Source organism: Protopterus annectens, chromosome 1.part0 (assembly GCF_019279795.1).
Source record: "Protopterus annectens isolate FY-2018-M chromosome 1.part0, PAN1.0, whole genome shotgun sequence".
Taxonomy (NCBI): Eukaryota; Metazoa; Chordata; order Ceratodontiformes; family Protopteridae; genus Protopterus; species Protopterus annectens.
The window spans coordinates 124,032,606-124,053,653 of record NC_056725.1 but is presented as its reverse complement, the minus strand read 5'-3'; the positions used below and the strand labels follow the sequence as shown (position 1 = coordinate 124,053,653).

Genomic DNA, 21,048 nt, shown 5'->3' with positions numbered 1-21,048 from the left:
CACACCTGTAATTACTAGCAAATAACAAAATTCAGCCAACACTAGCTTCAGTTCAAGTTACTGAAGAGCAGAATAACTTCAGTTAAAAATTCCTTCAACACTCCTTCATACACAGTTTAAATCAAATTAAATACTGTATTTTTTTAAAACAAAAGTGCAGATAAAGGTACTTAAATTCTCTTATACGTCCAGTTGAATATAACCAAGTTCTAGCTGGCCAAGCTGAGGTTTTAAAGCAGGAATTATTTCACATGCACCTGTTTAAATATGCAAGGACAGGAAATCAAAGAATGTGGCTACCCCCACACCTGTAATTACTAGCAAATAACAAAATTCAGCCAACACTAGCTTCAGTTCAAGTTACTGAAGAGCAGAATAACTTCAGTTAAAAATTCCTTCAACACTCCTTCATACACAGTTTAAATCAAATTAAATACTGTATTTTTTAAAACAAAAGTGCAGATAAAGGTACTTAAATTCTCTTATAAGTCCAGTTGAATATAACCAAGTTCTAGCTGGCCAAGCTGAGGTTTTAAAGCAGGAATTATTTCACATGCACCAGTTTAAATATGCAAGGACAGGAAATCAAAGAATGTGGCTACCCCCACACCTGTAATTACTAGCAAATAACAAAATTCAGCCAACACTAGCTTCAGTTCAAGTTACTGAAGAGCAGAATAACTTCAGTTAAAAATTCCTTCAACACTCCTTCATACACAGTTTAAATCAAATTAAATACTGTATTTTTTTAAAACAAAAGTGCAGATAAAGGTACTTAAATTCTCTTATACGTCCAGTTGAATATAACCAAGTTCTAGCTGGCCAAGCTGAGGTTTGCGGGTTGTGATCCGCTGTGGCGACCCCTAACCGGGAAAAGCCGAAAGAAGAAGAAGAAGAAGAAGTAAGACAATGTCATCCTAGAATGTCAATGGCTGTCAGTCACCTGTCACTTCTTTACTGTATTTTTAGTGCTATTTATGCATAGGGAACGATTGCCAGTACCTTGTTTCACTGATTTGTTTTTAATGCAAACACATTGGATGTCAGTGTTTGCCATTGTTGCAAACCATTATTCTTGTTTCATTCGTTTGCAAACTCTAAGCTACGGTGCACTGAAGTTTCCATTGATATGTTGACTCATTTTTTTTTTGTTAACTGAAGATAAACTTACTGGACACAAGAGTTACTTTCATGGTGACCTATTAGCATTATTGCTCTAACTGACTTTTTCTGTGTCACACAGAGTGCAAGTGAAAATTGAGGGAATTAAACCCACGACTGTCGGATGAAGCATATTAACAGCTTGTAGCCTTAACTGCTCTAAGTCAAATTGCCATCAATTTTTCTTAACAAATTGCTGTTTTTATTAATCAGTACGTGTTCATTTTTATGAGAAAGGTGTTTTTACAGATTTCATGATACTATTATAAACTGTAAAAAGGAGAAATTTATAAAGTAGCAGTTTAGAGGAATAGCAAGCAGCACTGCTTCCACTTGGGAATACATCTGTCTGCCAAGGTCTAACAGTATGTCATACATTCTCTGCAAATATTTTTGTTTAAATGAACAACAACTTCTAATTATGTGCAGAAAAGAATGTGATACCTGCAACCACATGGCTGACGTGTAACAGGGATTAGTTTATTATTTTGTAAAAGCAAAATTCTGGCAGTGCCCCTTTCAGTATTTCAATTGCAGTATCTAATGGTTATGGAAGTTAAATGCATTAAATTTAAATTTTTTAGATTTTTTTTCTGTATGTTTTTTTCATGTAATCATCACCAATATAATTTACATAATAGTAATCTTCTGAACCACTTAGACATCATGGGTACTAATGTTTTTTTTTGCTTTGTTCCCTTTCTTGCTAAGGATATGTATGATGAGTTAGTGCTGAGTGTTTGCTCAAGGCGCAGTGGTCTGAATCAAAGCTTGGCACAGAAGAATTTGTATGATCGAGCTTTTCAGGACCTGGTGGATCTGGTGGATACTGGCAAAGAAAAGATGGCAGCAGAAGATTTGAAAACAACTGTCAGCTCAAGGGAAGAGGTGCAGAACCTTCTGGATAAGCATAAGGTATATCTGTCCTCTATAAAGTTTACAGCAGGGTGTGTTTTCCTGCAGTGTTAACACTTTCTCTCTTCTGTTAGATATATATTTTTTTATATGGATCAAGTTATTGAACAAGATTTAAACGATATTGCCAAGCATGATTCAGAGGCCTAATAATAACCATTTGTTTTAGGCTTTTCTTAGGTTTTGCTTACATTGTAGCTTACACTTAGCTAATGAAAACCTACAATTAATCTCTAGTACATAACAAACAGCTTTCAGTACACTCCCAGTCACTAAGCATACATCACCAATACTCTATCCTCACATTAATCCCACATTAAACAAAAACACATACCTATGTACCGTACATACACAGATAGTACAATATGTTACTTTATCAAATTCCAACCCTCCTCCTCCTCTTAATAGCTGCACAGCTCACATCGTATCATGCACATATCAACACCACATGGCAACAGCAAACGCCCACAACTCCCTACCCACCAAAACAAATAGAAACCTCCATTATCATTGCTGCTAACATCTTTAATATCGAGACCACCTCCCTTTACACATTGCATCTTGTCCCCCTCAAAACACAATCACCTACATCATTGACATATGATAAAGCATTACAAAGATACATAAAAGTAATAGTTAACATTGAATCACAACTAATTCTTAGTGGAGATATACATCCCAACCCTGGCTCCCCAACAAAACCTATCAACCTACCATCAACCTCGTTAAACCTAACCAGAAAAAAAAACAATCTCCTAATATTAAATATAAACCTTAGAAGTATTCTCCACAAGACCCGTGAACTCCACACCACCCTCTCACACTACTCACCTGATATAACTGTCTTGACAGAAGCATGGCTTAAATCCAAGATCAGCAACAATGAGATAACCCCCCCCCCCCCCCCCGGCTATAACATACATAGACAAGACCAGATAGGAAAAAGAGAGGGAGGTGTTGCCATACTGTACAAAAATAATCTAACCCTGAAAGCTATAGACATAAGCATCTCAGATGTCACTAATGCACAAATACTATTAACTAAACTTTTACTTAATTCCAAAAAGCAAATAAAGATAGTAGGTGTCTACATCCCAGCAGGGAATAATATCCCTGCCCTAGAGCACATCCTACAATGGACAAATAAGCTCCTTCCCCAAGAAACAATTATACTTGGAGACTTTAATATTGATTGGTATTCCCTTAACTGAAACACATCCACAAACCACATTTCTCTATATGGCTTCTCCCAACTAATCCAGCACACTACCAGGATAGACAAAACATAAAAAAAGAATCATTCCTGGATTGGATACTCACTAATCAACCTAACCTCTCTCAACTCACAGGCTGTCTTCCTGACAGCCTTAGTGACAACCACCCAGCTTTCTACTCTGAGAGTAAATAAATTCTTCCAAAACCCTGTCATATCAGCAAATCAGAAACAAAAAAAAATTTCAATCAGTTCAATGTATGCACTCAAAAGCTGCAGATGGGCACCTCTCAAATACCTCCCATTAGACAGGCAGTGGCGTTATTTAATTCCACCTTCCTTAGAATCCTAAATAAACTTGCCCCACCTAGAACAATTAGGATAAAACCCAACTACACCCCATGACTAACCAAAGAAACAAGAGCTCTACTAAAAGCAAGAGACAATGCCTGGGACAACTGGCACTATAACAGATCACTAACCAATCATCAGAAATACCTAGAACTAAGAAATCCTGCCAAAAAATTTAAGACAAGACAAAAAAGAATAATATGCTAAAATACAACTAGAACACCAAGGAAACCCAGAAAAGTTCTGGTCACTAATCAAGAAAATCCTTCAGCCTGGTCAAATCACTAAAACACTGACAACACCATAGATGACGTACCCACACAGTTTAACAAATTTTCACCAATTCTATACTCAAACTAACAAATACTAGCCACTCCCCCATTCCTCTTTCTCTAATACAAAATGACAATAACTTCTCCCTACAACCTATTCCTACTGCCACCATAAAAATACCTCAAAAAACTCAAACCAACAACCCTAGCTGTAGAGAGCCTACCTGCATACTATCTCAAAATCACTGCAGAAGCCATCATGTACCCTGTCTCCATCCTTATAAACCACTCCGTCACTGAAAAACAGGTCCCAACTGTCTGGAAAATATCTCACATTATTCCCCTACATAGAGGTGGCAGGTCTATAGCGCTTTCCAACTACCGTCCAATTGCTATCCTCCATACTATCAAAAATTCTGGAAAAATGCATCCATACCCAATTCCTCCACTATCTCCTCACTAGCAATCTACTTTCCAAAACTCAACATGGATTCTGCTCACACCATAGTACAACCACTGCCTTTTTAAGTTTCACTAACTCTGTCAGCCTTCTCAGAAATGAAGGTAACCTGGTCTCATCTATCTTTCTGGACCTATCTTTCTGGACCTCTCAAAAGCATTTGACATGGTCTCATACTCCAGACTGTTAAACACACTATCAGAATTTAAAATCAGCCACTCCACACTCACCTGGTTCCAAAGCTGTCTCACTGGGAGGCAACAAGCAGTCAAATGGGGTAACTCCCTCTCCCCACTGCTGTCAGTCACCTTAGGGGTCCCACAAGGATCCATTCTTGGCCCTCTTCTCTTCACATTATTCACTAATAGCCTACATACTGCCACTAACAAAGCCATGTTAATACAATATGCCAATTACTCTACCTTAATTTGTGCAGCCCCAACACTCCACCTTCTTCAGGAAACAACACAACAAGCCTACTCTAAAGTAGAAACCTGGCTAGCCAATGCCCACTTAATACTCAATCTCAACAAAACAAAACTCATCCTGTTTCACCATACAAGATCCCAGATCCCTCTTTGCTATTCAAAATCACCTCAGCAAATAATACCAGTATTATCCCAGTTTCTCACATCAAACTCCTGGGAGTAGTAACAGACCAAAACATAAACTTTGATCTCCGCATAAATCAAACAATCAAAAACGTCCACAAAAAATGAGTAACCTGTACAGGAACAAACGTTTCTTCACAGACAAATCCAAAATCTCCATTGCCAGAACCCACCTTCTCTCCACACTCCTATATGCGTCCCCCATCCTTACTAACCTCAACAGAACTTACATAAACAAACCAGATTCCAGCTACAGATCCCATCACTGTCACAATCTCAAAGAACTCTCATGGCTAGAATTCTGCAACCTACTAATTTTTAACCAGCTCTTCATGGTCCACCAAATACGTAAACAACCTGAAAACACACCTGCCCTCAAAGCCCTACTTACTCACTATTCCAACATCTGGACCCTGCCCTCCATTAACAAAAACCTAGTAAGCATCACTGAAAGTAGCAATAATGGTGGTGACTCGCTATATTCAAATGGTATCGCCAAAATTTGGAATTCTCTACCCATCGATATTAGAGCCACCTCCAGCACCACCAAGTTTAAGAAACTATTAAAAGATCACCTAACATCTACGTGACTCTGCTCATGTGCTAACCCTGGATAACTTTCCCTCACTCAGATATAACCTCTAACTACACTTCTATCCACTCTATAACATATGTAACCTCCTCCTCCCTTTCCTATATCCCCTTGTCTTCCTCACTCAGATATACCCTCTAACTACACTTCTATCCAGTCTAACACCTGTAACTTTCTCCTCACTTACCTATATCCCCTTGTCTTATTCACTCATATATAACCTCTAACTACACTTCTATCCACTCTATAACTCCTGTACCCTCCTCCTCCCTTACCTATATCCCCTTGTCTTCCTCACTTAGATATAACCTCTAACTACACTTCTATCCACTCTAGAACTCCTGTAACCTCCTTCTCCCTTACCTATATCCCCTTGTCTTCCTCACTTAGATATAACCTCTAACTACACTTCTATCCACTCTATAACTCCTGTAACCTCCTTCTCCCTTACCTATAACCCCTTGTCTTTCTCAATCAGATATAACCTCTAACTACACTTCTATCCACTCTATAACTCCTGTAACCTCCTTCTCCCTTACCTATATCCCCTTCTCTTCCTCACTCAGATATAACCTCTAAGTACACTTCTGTCCACTCTATAACTCCTGTAACCTCCTCCTCCCTTACCTATATCCCCTTGTCTTCCTCACTCAGATATAACCTCTAACTACACTTCTATCCACTCTATAACTCCTGTAACCCTGTCTTCCTTACCTATATTCCCGTGTCTTCCTCACTCAGATATAACTTCTAACTACACTTCTATCCCCTCTATAACTCCTGTAACCTCCTTCTCCCTTACCTATATCCCCTTGTCTCCCTCACTGAGATATAACCTCTAACTACACTTCTATTCACTCTATAACTCTGTAACCTCCTCCTCCCTTAGCTATATCCCCTTGTCTTCCTCACTCAGATATACCCTCTACGTACACTTCTATCTACTCTAACGCCTGTAACCTCCTCCTTCATTACCTATATCCCCATGTCTTCCTCACTCAGATATAACCTCTAACTACACTTCTATCCACTCTATAACTCTGTAACCTCCTCCTCCCTTACCTATATCCCCTTGTCTCGCTCACTCAGATATAACCTCTAACTACACTTCTATTCACTATATAACTCCTGTAACCTCCTCCTCCCTACCTATATCCCCTTGTCTTCCTCACTCAGATATAACCTCTAACTACACTTCTATCCACTCTAGAACTCCTGTAACCTCCTCCTCCCTTACCTATATCCCCTTGTCTTCCTCACTCAGATATAACCTCTAACTACACTTCTATCCACTCTATAACTCCTGTAACCTCCTCCTACCTTACCTATATCCCCTTGTCTTCCTCACTCAGATATAACCTCTAACTACACTTCTGTCCACTCTATAACTCCTGTAACCTCCTCCTCCCTTACCTATATCCCCTTGTCTTCCTCACTCAGATATAACCTCTAACTACACTTCTATCCACTCTATAACTCCTGTAACCTCCTCCTCCCTTACCTGTATCCCCTTGTCTTCCTCACAGTTGTAAACTGTATTCTGTCAGACATACTAAATGTACTGTAGAGGCTTAAGAAAATCTAAGACATGCTGTACTGCATTTGTACTTTATTTACGTGGTAATCTCATCTCTCATGTATATATTTTTGTTGATTCATTTCCTATGTATATAAATTGCTTTACTGATCTCTGCTACACTGTACATACAATAAGCTGTATAGTAGACTTTTTCTTTGTTGTACTAGACATGTATTAGTAAAAATGTATTTTGCTGGAGCTTTTCTCCTCAGGCCTCCACTGAAAATGGACACTGTTGTCCAGTCGGACCATCCCAGTAAACAAATGTTAAATATATAAAATAAATAATTTTTTGTTGTTTTGAGAGAAGGGCAGGTCTTGCTACTAACATCTGGGTCTCTTACCTGCTCACACATGTTTCTGTTTTACTCTGGTTTCCATCGTTCAAAGGAGCACATAATTCTCAACTTCTTTGTTCAAGAATTCTGAACAAAGACAAAAATAATTTGGAGGGAACAAAGGCCCAAAACCAGGGACATGTTTTAAATATTACTCTAATTCACTTAGAAAGTTAATCAAACAACAGGTTTTGTATCAACATGCATTTTTTTATTTTTATTTTTTTTTTATTTATTAAACCAGTATTTTTAATAATACTTTGAATCATTTTAGTGTGTTTATCATAAGTAAGTATGAATCTATAGCCATTTTTGTTTTTATGGACAAACTGCATATCTGACAGAAATATGCTTGTCAACTACTTTGTCACGTATATCTTTTATTCTTTTAGGATTATAGCCTCTGTTTTTAAAGTCATTTGTTAAATCATGCACTTGATCATGCATTTTAAATTTGTCAGTTCAAAAGAGAAACCCTAGCCATTTGTCCAGTGGCAATGTTATCAAAAATAAAGGGTGGATGTATACCAGATCTGTGTAAATAATGATTTAAGGTATTATTAAAAAATACTGCTCAATAATTAAACAAATACCTGAGCTTAAGATACATTCTTCTTGTGATCTAAAATTTAGTTACAAAAATGGAATGAGCTTGAAGAATCACTTATGTTACAAGGGCAACCGAAAACATTTGGTAAAATAACTTCTACAAGGACAGGGACTTTTGAATGGCATAATTGTGTTCATTGCTCTTTTATTTATACTGACAATTATATACTACACCCAGTGTCTTTGAATTTGTTTATGTTAAAGGCATATGGTAATTGTAATAGTAAAAATGTGATTTACATGGCTAAGTATATGATCTGTCCTGCCTGTTATATCAGCAAGACTAAAGGAAAATTAAAAGAACATATCAGTAGCCACCTGTCTGAAATTTCAAGGAAAGTCCTTACTAATGCCTTGTATAACCATATATTTCAAACAGATGTTAAGCATTCTTTTAAATTTTTAATCTTACAAGTTGTGTCACCCCCCAGGGGAGGGGATTTAATAAATATTAAAGAAAAGGGAGAACTTAATTGGGTACTGAATTTCTGAGCTCATCAACCACCAGATTTGAACAGAACTGTCAGTATTAAACCAATCCTGAAAGAGCTTCATGACAAAATTTAGGTATTATATTTCTTTAAGCAAATAAAAGCATATGATACTGTGTTTTAAATCATGTGATTAGGTTTTTGTATTTAAATTATCTCATTTATGCTGTGTTCTTAAGCCTGATGAAGCATTTTTGCAAAAGTGTGATTATGAGCATTTTATTTTGTGATTTTAAAACTGGGTAATAAATGTATGTGAATCGTGGTTCTTGTGGACACTTTGTTTTGTTCAAATGCAGATCACCATTGTTTGGTGGAAACTAATTTCTCCACTTATTTTTTCTTCATTTTTAAGATTTATCCTTGTACCTTTCTTTTCTGATTCACTTTTACTATGAGTATTCTTAGTATTTCTATAAATTTGTTGTCTGTAGGGTTTCGGCCTATTTTTTTCTCTTCCCCTCCCCAGTTGGTGTTTTTCCCTACCGTTGGGTCCTATAAATATATATATATATATATATATATATATATATGTGTGTGTGTGTGTGCGTGTATTTTACTTATTTAGCTGTTAGTGCTTGTTATTGCTCAGTTTTCCCTTCTTGCTGTGTGCTTTCTTTGTAAGTTCTGTAGCAAGGACAAGGATAAGGAGCAAGGTTTTAAAAAAGGCACAAAATGCTTCCAAGGCACTCATGATTTGTGTGTAGTGTGCTTAGGGTGGCTCATTTGTCTGAAGAATGTGCCACATGTTCTGCCTTTGGTCTGAGAGCCTTATCGGACAGGAGAAACAAATTGATTCCTAATGGGCCTTTGCCTCCATATCCAGAGTCTTCAAAAGTTAAAACCCCTGCTGACAAAACAAAACCTAGACACTCAGTGTTGAGAAAAAGACATGCTGATGACTAGGTACTCTTTTGTGCTGAAAACACCAAGGTTACATGTCACTATGGCTAAATCCCCCAACCTAATCTTCCCCATTGGATCCAGAGCTACTGACCCAATACTGGTGCAGGATGTTTCACCCAAATGACTCACAAGATAGACTTCATCTGAGAGGGATTTGCACTGATCCCTTCTTGACCACTTCCCACATCTTCACTGAGATCCTTCGGGTTACATCATAGGCGGACCAGGATAATTTGATGAGGAATTTCTTAAAGATGCAGATTGATGTGGTACAGGTCTTATGTCCCCACTGCTAGCTTCGGTTCAGTTGCATATCTCAGCTAGCATGGTATTGGAGCTGATTCTCAGTCCGGGGACTGTCCCCTCAGCTTAGAATTTGACCATAACTTTGACAAGGGAGATGATGGATCCAACACCGCAGGGGCCAGTTTCATCTTGGAACAGAAGATTTGACATCTGGGCTTTATCTCCCATCTTCAGAATTATCTCATATGGCTCCTTTGGTTGTGGCTAAGACTCCAATGTTTGACTCTTCAGTTGCAGTTCAATCCTTGAGAGGCTGTCCACCTTCTCCGCTTCAGGGGTGCCATCTTTAGCTCTAATTATTTCTCTATGTGGGAATGGACCTGGTTACTGACACAGCATTTTTTGATCCAACAGATGTCACAACAGCTTTCCAGGTTATGGGGAGGATGACTGCATCTCTAGCAAGACAGAGACACAGATCTCATTAAGATCAGCTCCACCCTAAGACTCCCACCTCTTCTCGATCTTTCTAATCAGGCACCCTTTCTTCAGAGTCAAGCTTTTGGCCTTAAATGTATTGTACTACAGAAAGCAGAATCCTCTGAGGAGTCTGAGCTTATACCAACTGATGTGCTGATAAAGAGGACATCCCAGAAGAGACACATGGCCTAATGCAGTCTGTCACATGAAATACCCATTGGAAGACAGAGAGGGTTCCCACAGTCCCCTCCAGAATGCTCAGACTTTGGCAAAATTCTGGAGCTTATACAGCTGAGTGGGGTTCTTGGACCCCTGACCCCCCCCCCCCAAGATGAGAGGGTTTTTTGAGGCCTGTGGCTCAGCTCCATATAGTTCCTGGAGAGTCTGGCCTACAGATAAGTTAATTGATTTGGAGGCTAGGAGGTCATGGCAGGAACCAAATAGATACAAGGTGGTACCATGAAAGCCTTATAAAATTCTTAGGCCTCCCAATAACTGGCAGCACTGGGCAAAGACTGTTATGGTGGATTCCATTATCATGGTAGCAGCAACCAAGAAAGCCTGTGTCCTTTCCCCTAGCAAAGAATCCTGTGCAATGGTTTGTGGAAGTGGACATATGCTTCAGGCACCTTCCCTGTAAGGGCACTGAACTATGCCACTCATATGAGTAATTTCCAGAGGGATTTGGTTCAGCAAGACACAGACACTCAGAATGTGTCCCTAATATCAGTTTTTGAGAGGTAGAAGCAGCTCTGACTATGATGTTCAACATATGACACCTCTTCATATGTCTCATGTATAAAGCAAGCTAATGGAGCTGCTAGGGTGGCCACAGCTGGCCTGGCTGTGAGGCACCAGGTCTGGCAGTATTGCTGTGGATTTGTGGACCACTTCAAGGCATCCTTAACTGATGCCCCGTTTGATGGATCTTTGTTGTCTAGTCCATCATGAAAGAGAAGATGCAGAAGTGTGAAAAAGAAAGCCAAACTTTTTTTTCTGTCATTGGAGTGAAGTTTAAAGCGCCACAAAGATTGTATATTAGGAATCAAAAGGGCGTGAGGATAAGCTCATTCAGAAAGACCAAGCATCAGCAGTTTGGGGCATCTTCTGACAGAGTTGGTTGTGGCAGAGGCAGCTGTTTTGAGGGAGGCAGGCAAAAAGTAGTCTACAAAACCACGGATACAGTGGACTCTTTTCTGACAAGGGTACCCAGCATCCCTTCTGAAGGCAGTCAGTGAACAATTATCTCTTCACTCAGCTGTGTGAGATACCATAACACAAGACAAAAGGGTCAAAGGGATCATACCCAGAGGCTCTTTTATACACTTTTTGTTAATACTCCTAGAGCCAAGGCATCCACTGCTGGATGCTCTGCCCAATCAAGCAAAAGTGGCAGAAAAAGATATCAATTCATTGCTGTCCAAAAGAACCATTCAGGTGGTCCCAGCAGACCAGAGTGGGTCAGGCTTTTATTCAAGATTGTTTTTGGTTCCAAAGAAAAAGAAGGACCTTAGGCTGCTAAGCAAATTTGTGAAAAATACCCTATCAGAGTGGTCATGGTACAGTCATCCTTGCCGTATCTCAGATCAGATGATTGAATGTATTCAGTGGACCTTCAGGACACTTACCTTCACATAAAGATAGTGCAGTAGTCCCATAGGTTCCTTAGCTTCCATCTGGGAGCCAGTTATTACTAATTCTGAGCCCTGCCCTTTGGTCTCACTACAGTCTGTATGGTCTTTACCAAGGGCAAGGCCATCATAGCAGCTCACATGTCATTAGGGATTCAGAGTTTCCTCATGCTTGAACAACTGGATGTTAGATGCTTCCACAGTAAAATCCCTCACAGAGGTCAGGAACTAGCTGATCAGGCTGTGCCTGCAATTGGGAATTTCTGTAATCCTGCATATATTAAGTCTTCAACCAACCTAGATAATTCTCTTTATAGGCAGTCAATTAGACACTACAGAATCCATAGTTTCTTTCCCACCAGCCAGGATTCAGATTTTGAGGTGGGCAGTGTAAACTCTTTTTCAGGCTGCATGCCATGACTGCTGCTCTAGCACTCAGGGTTTTGGGACTAATGACATTATCAGTACTAATGGATCAGTTCACATCTAAGAATACAACAGCTGCTAAATGCATAATAGTTTCAGCTTCAACATCCTCTCTCCAAACCATTTTTGTTAATCAACAATTGCAAGAAATATTTGTGGCGGTTACGAAACTCATGTGTTATCCCCTGTGACAGGTCTTTCATTCCACAAACACCTGTAAAGGTAGGGAACACAGATAATTCCTCCCTAGGGTGGGAGTGGCATTACAATTGGAGGATGGTCCAAGGCCTATGGATTGCCATCAATGCAGACATTCACTTCAGTGTTCCAGAGATGTGAGCAGTCCTTCTTGTGTTGGATAAGCTTCAGGACTGCCTTCCCATGGGAGTCATCTGTATCAAAATGGACAAAATTATATTAGTTTGGTACATCAAACTTGGAGGAAGCAGATCATACCCTCTGTGTTGAGAAGCTGTCAGGGTCTGGCAGTGGCTGATAAATTTGCACTGTTTTTTTTTTGTAGCAACATGCACTTTAGGAGCTCTCTATTGCTTTGTGGACATGTTTTGTAGATCCCTTCTGAAGCCTGATGAATAGTCCCTCAATCTAGTGGTTCTGTATTACATCGTCGAACTTCAAAAAGTTTGAACAATGTAATATCAAACCCTAATATCCGAAACACTAAAATAGCGAACACAAAGAACAGCAATTTTTTTTCACAGGGAAAAAAATTGCTGTTCCCTCACAAAAAAAAAAAAAAAAAAAAAAAAACCTGCAACCTGAAACTTAACCTACTTAAATATACCAACTCCAAGATCACACCACAGTGGAGGAAATAGCAAAGCCCCAAAAACGGCCCACCGATGATGTGCTGTGGCTTCACTATTTTCAGGTTTTGGACTTTCAGGTTCGATATTACATCATTCAAACTTGTTGCAGTTCAACGATGTAATATAGACCCAATCTATAATAGCAGAACAAATCATCAATTATTGGGTCCTGTGACCTTTTTACCCCTGAGGACAACACCAAATGCAGCACCTATTTTGCCATGATCCCATCACAGGGACAGCCACTGAGCGATGCTCTAACCCAACAATGGCTTCTTGGTCTTCATTATGCTGTCCCATCAATACACCAGGTTTTTACAGAAAACGATTGGGTGTAAGGCTCCCTTCTGTCCCAGACCGATTTGTTTTCCCTTTTTCATTCCTCATCACAGGGAACCTCCCCCCTCTGGATTTTACATCCAGTATAGGAACTTCTTTTGCACTCCTGCAGAAAGCCTCAGCCAGATCTGTAGTGCCTAATCTTAACAGCTTGGTTTCTCCAGTTCCAGTAATGACCAGTGATGTATTCCTCTCTTCTGAGGTGATCAGTGTCCTAACAGCCATTACAGAAAGAATGTGTTCATTGACTTTACTATGGAAATTTAAAACACTTCAGCATATGGGCCTCTTCTCAGAACATGGACCCTTTCTCAGCCATGGTTCTAGACATCTGTTTTTTAGCATATATATATATATATATATATATATATATATATATATATATAAAATTCCAATTTTAGCTTTTCCACACTGAAAGTCCAGCTAGCAGCTAGTTCTAAGTTTCACATGGGGAACCAGGAGCATTCTCTCACTTTACATAAGCTTTGCAAAGCCTTTATCAATGGAGTTGATAGGTTCATATGTTCAGATACAATGTTTAGGCCATTCAGCCATCAAAGAACATTGCTTCCACAACATATGGCATGTAAACCTTATTACATGCTCAAATATCCTGGTTCCTTTTAAAACTACCAAAACTATTTAAATTATGTAAGTTTATGGGGAGATTGTTCCAAACTCTTATAATTTTAGTAGCAATAAATTGATCTCTGATTTTGAGATTTCCTTTTTTAGTACAAACATCATATTCTTATGTTTGTACATTTTAGTACATCTACTAACTTTGATGCTGTCCATAATTTATAATATGGGAGCTTATATGCTGATAACAACTTTCCACATATATACATATAACAGAGATTATACAAATTGTACAATTTAACAATTTACACCAACAGCCATAATCCATAAATCTATATTTCTCAATAATTTTTTAAAATCTTCTTTGGACTCCTTCATGTTTTTTCAATTGCCATTGAGTATAAGTACAAAAATTGTTATTGTGCTCCAGTAATGGTCTTATTTATTTATTTAATTAATTTATTTATTTACATTTGTTTACTGGGAAGTTCCAACTGGACATAGGTCCTTTTTCAGTGAAGGCCCAGGGAGAAAAGCTCCACATAATAGTAAATGAGCAGCAGAGTACAAGAGCAATTGAATCTATAATATAAGGAAGAATACATGCAATAGACAAAACACTAGATTACAGCAATTGAATATACAATATTAAAGAAGAATACATACAATAGGCAAAACATTAGAATTACATAGATAGGAGACTTGGCAGTATCTGGCTAGAGGCTAGGAATCAATGTAGGCTGAATGTAGCAGATAGTACTAAGCTCCACCCGATGCTGTTCCAAACTGGTTAAACCTCAGTCTCATTTACAATGTTGTAATAAGTTCAAGCAGGTAATGTTTAGTAGGCATTAGGCAGGGGCTAGGAGTAGGTGAGATGGAAGGGAGGAAGAAGGAGGGTTTTAGTCGGGATTGGTCAAACAAATGCCCGATAGATGCTTATATAAGTTTTAAATACCAAAGTCAATATGTGCTTATCCTTAGTAGATAATATCCTTAGCAGGTATCCCATATACTTAGTTGTCTTTGTAGAAATTTTATTTACATGTGTATGAAAGTACAACTTAGAGATAATAAGTATAGCCAAGACTTTATATTCCTATACCTCAATAGGGAAGACACAAATATACAGGAAGCCTTGAGCATCTATTTGAAAAATACATAATCTTAGACTTGTTTGGAGGGAATGTTAAACCTGTTTCCAGTGCCCAGCAACTTAGATGTTGTAAATAATTATGGAAATCATTACATCAGAGGGATTTTGAATTGAGAAACCAATCTTGCACTCATCAGCATACTTATAAACTGAAAATGTATTATTCTTGGGTAATGCAGCAAACAGCATATGAAATAAAACTGGACCCATGACAGAACCCTGTACTCCAGCTTTAACCTGTGAGTAATCAGAGTAAGAACATTGTATTGTTACACATTGTTTTCATATAATCAATTAGCAATCCACCTCACGATGTATGTACTAATTTTATGTTCCTGTAAACATTTAATAATAACCTTGTGGGGAAAACTGTCAAAAGCTTTCACAAGATCCAGAAAAATAAATCCAGGATATAGGCCCAGATCCAAGACTGGTCATAAAAACTAATCAAGTTACTAAGACTAGATCACCCTTTTATGAAACCATGTTGATATATATATATATATATATATATATATATATATATATATATATATGTATGTATATATATCAAGGCTTTTGTTTCCTTCTGATTTCTCAATAACACCTAATAGACAGCTCTCAAAACATTTTCCCAAATAAGAAAGCTGAACTGATGGGTCTAAAATTACCCATATGATCCTTTGACCAACTGTCATGAACTGGACTTAAATAGGACAGTTTCCAGGCTTCTGGAACAGTTCTTGATTCTAAAAGTTTATTAAATATCAAACTTAAGGTAGATAAAATAGTATTAAAGAGTTCCACAACTGACTTGGGATCAGATCAGCACCCAAACAGGTAGTATCTTTTAACTTGGCAAGTACTCTGGTAATATTTGTTCCTGTTATCACTGGTCATGACCCTGTTACAAAATAACTGTAGACATTGTCCTTATCTGTACTATCTTGCCAGATGTTTCAGAAAAATAAATGAAATTCTTTGACAATTTTACTAGGCTCAGTAATTGCCTCACCATTAATTAACAACATTGGTATGAAAAATATTGCCGTTAATTTCATTTATATATGAATAAAACACTTTTTTTATTTGAGGTATTACTAATCAATTCATTCTGAAAATGCATTTATATTTAGTTTGTACATGATACATTAAATGTCTTTCTGTTCGTATTTGAAGGGAACCTTACTAAAGTAATAAAATCAAATCTTCTCTCTCTAAGCACAAAACTGTCAGTGAAAAGTGAAAAGCAACAAAAGTAAGAGCACTGACAGTACCACAGCTGGGAAATGTATTACAAAAATAAAGAAAAAATCAAAACAAAGCTACAAAGAATAAATCCTTACAAAGCAGTGGTGAGCACTTTCAGGGATCTACCCCTTCATCAGACAACAGTTATAAATCCCATAATTCATTAAATACTGGAGGTTAGTCACATGATGTTTCAAAATTTCAGTTGTACCCAATAAAGACATAACAATTAGTGCATCAGTACATATTAGCACAGTTATGCAAATAAAAAGACCATACACTAAAGGAATTATAGCTAAGATAAATAAGAAATGTGTATAACCTTGTATGGTGTATAACTATATATAATAAAATCCTGATAATCCTAGCAACAACACTATTCATATATATATATATATATATATATATATATATATATAAAATACATATATATATATATATATATATATATATATATATACACAATACAATAGTGCATCCAGCTTATATAAATACATACATTAAAAATTTTAATATGAAATATAAAATGCTAATATATATATATATATATATATATATATATATATATATATATAAATAAATAATCAGACAATCTAAAATACAATGTAAAAATATATAGAAAATTTATTGTAACATTAAAAATCTAAAAATTCAAGAGAATCAATGTTTCAAAGGTCGAGCTTTTAAAAAAGGTTTAAGTGACACCATTTGATTCAACCTTTTCTGCATTAAATCTAATAATCCATCTCTGCTCAGCAGCTTCTGTGTCATTAGATAAGTTACCCCACCTTAATTTCTCAGACAATATTTGTAAAACCAGAAATTTAAAAATATGTTCAGGTCCTGTATTCATGTTGTGCATAGCAATCTCACTATTCTCCTTACAGTTCCTAATATCCCTATAATGATCCAGGATCCTGTCCTTCAGGCATCTATTGATCTTACCTATGTAGAAGCTGTAGCATACTACACAGAAGGTGAAGTAGACCACGTTTGATGTGGAACAATCAGCATAGAGATTACTGCTATGACTGAATTTCTTCGAGGGATGTGTAAAAGTCCTGCCATTGTGTATGTGTTTACATGCTCAACAATTTCTACACATGTATGTGCCCAATCTATCTGATCTACTGACAGTATTGGTTGCTGCATTACTATAACATAGTTCATTTCTCAATGTTCTATTGTTCCTAAAAGTGAAACTTGGCTTAGTACCAACTATACCCTGTAGGTTATCAATCGTGGATAGAATACCCCAATTTTTGGTTACTACATCACATACTACACTTATGTTGCTTGCAAAAGTGAGTGGCATCCTAAGTGTGTTATCTGTGCCTGTATGTATATGCCTTACCTCATCGCGATCATTGACTTGCCCGCTTGCTCGAGTTGTAGTGTGTGTATCATAATAGGGTCTACATCTACCCGTCCTATTGCTCCAACCATCTAGAATGCACCTGTCTATAGTTCTAGCATCATAGCCCCTGTTTAAACACTCAGATTTAAGTTGGTCCAGGGCTATTTGTAGTTAATCATCATCATTAAACAGTCTCATAATCCTGCATACTTGGCCTTTGATGATGTTGACCTTGGTGTGGTTCAGGTGCACACTGGTGTTATGTAGGAACGTGTTTTTTCTAACATGTTTCACAAACAAACCAGTTCTAATCTGGTTTAATTCATCTTTTCTTACTTTGACGTCAAGAAAGGCAATTTCAGTTATGGAATATTGAGAGGTAAATCTAAGAAATTGAGTGGTATTATTGAGGTAACTGAAAAATGCATTTAGCTCTACCTCTGTACCATTCCACAGCAAAAAAATAATCATCCACAAACCTGACATACCACTCGATATACCTGCCATATGTACTATTGGTTAACACATGTGTGCGTTCCCATTGAACCAAAGAAAGGTTGGTGTAGCTATTCGCACAAGCTGTGCCCATAGCCACACCAACCTTCTGTTGTTGAAATAAGAAAACATTATTGGTCAGTACTATATCCAACAAAGCACAAATGAGGTCACATTTGTTCTTGTTATAGTCTACACTGTGAAGTAGTTACCTTATGGTCTTTATTCCCCATTCATTCGGAATCACCGTGAATAATGATTCTATATCCATTGTTACCAATAAACAACAATGGTTGGTATCTATATTCATCCATTTCATCCTAAGAGTTTCAAGAAAAACGTTAGAATCTCTTAGCACAGTCTCACAATTCGATAAGAGTGGATGTAGATTCTTCTCAATAAAAATAGATAGAGGTTCAGTAACCCATCCTTTACCTAAGACTATGGGACACATGGGTGGAACTGACAAATGCTTATGTATCTTAGGTAAGCCATAAATCTCAGGTATAGTGGGATTACTGACCGAAAAGTATTCAAACAGTTCCTCATTAATCACACCAGTAATTAACAAATCAAACATCAAAAAGGATACTTTATCAATAACACTTTTTACAACATTGTTAGATATATTCTGATATGTGGAGTCATCATCTAATAATCGTAACATTTGTTCAACATATAGCTGTTTATCCATCACCACTATTCCCCATCCCTTGTCTGCCGGTCTTATTTCAATAGAATGCATGCGTTTTAAATCAATCATAGCATGATATTCATCTTTGCTCAAATTATAGAAAGTGTTAGAGCTGCAATTTTTGCTCACATCCAACTTCTCTCTTAGTTCTTGGTCACAGATGTCAAGGAATGTTTCAATAACTGCATTACATGGTGGAATAAATGTACTCGTTTTTTTAAATAAATTGCTGGTCATATGAGGGCTGTTGCCAAACAAAGTTTTAAGTGTCAAAGTCCGGCCAAAAAGTCTAAGGTCTTTTATTACATCAGTTAAATCAGCTTTCTTTGCTGGAACAAAACTGAGCCCTTTATTTAAAAGTCTCACCTGGTTTTCAGTCAATGGGTATGACGAAATGTTAAAAATCAAACTTTCCTCAACCTCTTTCTGTCCTGTCCCTCTGCACTCAGTGGTCTCCGCTGACTTTCTTATTGGCAGGGGTTCCTGTAGTAAAAAAGATCCATGTTGTTCACTGGGTAAAGGTCATTAGATAAACTGTTAGAAGGTAGCTGAATGTTTCTCATTTCTTTGGGTTTAACCACCGGAGCATCGCTCCTGTCAGGTTGTAGTGCATGTACTTTAGAACCAAAAACCGGCTTTACACTGTTTTTTACAACACCAGCAAAGCTGGCAGTTGCTTCATTGCTTATTGCTTGCTCAGACTCAGTTGGAGTGGGTGTGTCACCTATTCCTTCATTCAAATTAACGTCATCATAGCGTTGCCTCTGTGGAGCTGCTGATTGGATCCCCGAGCTGTCTGTGTGGTCTGGCTCTTGGGAGGGTGTTCCCTCACCCAAGAGAATACATTCCCATGCTGGAAATCATTAAAATCCCTGTTCAATTTATGGGTTTTAACTGCAGCATGTCTTTTCTCATAGTTTAATATATTTTCATGTAAAGTATCCAGCTTTGTACCTACTATTTGTGTAGAATAGCTATCTATAATGCTGCCATAGACAATATTAATGTCTTTAGCTAGCTCGTCCTCTTGTGGATGGAAAAAGTCTATCAGTAGATGCAGGTATTTGGAACTGCTCTCTAAGTTTATGATTTGCCAGCGCCTAAGAAGTTCTGGATATGTTTGACCATAGGTTGGCATGGTCAATATGCATAGCCCTCAAGGGACAAGACATAGGGACATATGTACTGATGCACTAATTGTTATGTCCTTATTGGGTGCAACTGAAATTTTGAAACATCATGTGACTAACCTCCAGTATTTAATGAATTATGGGATTTTTAACTGTTGTCTGATGAAGGGGTAGATCCCTGAAAGCACTTACCACTGTTTTGTAAGGATTTATTCTTTTTAACTTTGTTTTGATTCTTTCTTTATTTTTGTAATAAATTTCCCAGCTGTAGTACTGTCAGTGCTCTTACTTTTGAACCTTACTAAAGTGTTTGAGCTCAGCTTTTTCTTCCTGTACAGTCTCAAAATTTCTTTCTTTCACCAAACTGGGAAAGTGGAATTGTTTTTCTTTTGTTTTACTATAGTAGCAACTCCCTCTTGAAGCAGCTTCTCCAAAACACTATATAGTAACTATCTGACCTACCAACTGTAGTCATCCAATCATGTCTCACATAATGCTCAGCAAAACTTTTTAAATCTAACTTTCCACATATGTTTTTAAATGTGTAGTTCCAGTTAATGAATTATCAATAACAAATGTGAGAGTTAGGGTCTCATGACTGTAATGGCAGAAGTATCTTTATGGGTTGAACTTTAGTTGGTATATTAGTCAATGTAAAGTCCAAAATATTTTTCCCCTGGTGTTGAATTTTACTACCTCAGTCATTCTGTAGTATGAGACAAGATCGACATATTCTTTAGCAAAGTAACAGGTAATACATAGTGACTGCCAACATATTCCAGGGTAATTTAAATCACCCAATAATAGTATGTCATGTTTACTATTCAGGCAGTCATCTGAATTATGCAAATACTCCTTATGCAAAGTATTGTCTATATTTGGTCTATGATAGGACAGTACTATATATAATTGTCTTGTTGTACATGTATGAATCCAAATGGTCATTGTCTTATA

The 21,048-nt window shown here is 37.4% G+C and overlaps 1 protein-coding gene across 3 annotated transcripts in view; it reads left to right on the top strand.

Moving 5' to 3' along the window:
* Positions 1-21,048, top strand: part of SYNE1 (spectrin repeat containing nuclear envelope protein 1) — a 2,173,401-nt gene that overhangs the window by 1,095,321 nt on the left and 1,057,032 nt on the right. For all 3 annotated transcript variants that reach the window (XM_044089035.1, XM_044089189.1, XM_044089105.1), the window contains one exon: positions 1,873-2,076. In XM_044089035.1, coding sequence (XP_043944970.1) covers positions 1,873-2,076 — 204 coding nt within the window. The remainder of the gene's footprint in view (positions 1-1,872; positions 2,077-21,048) is intronic.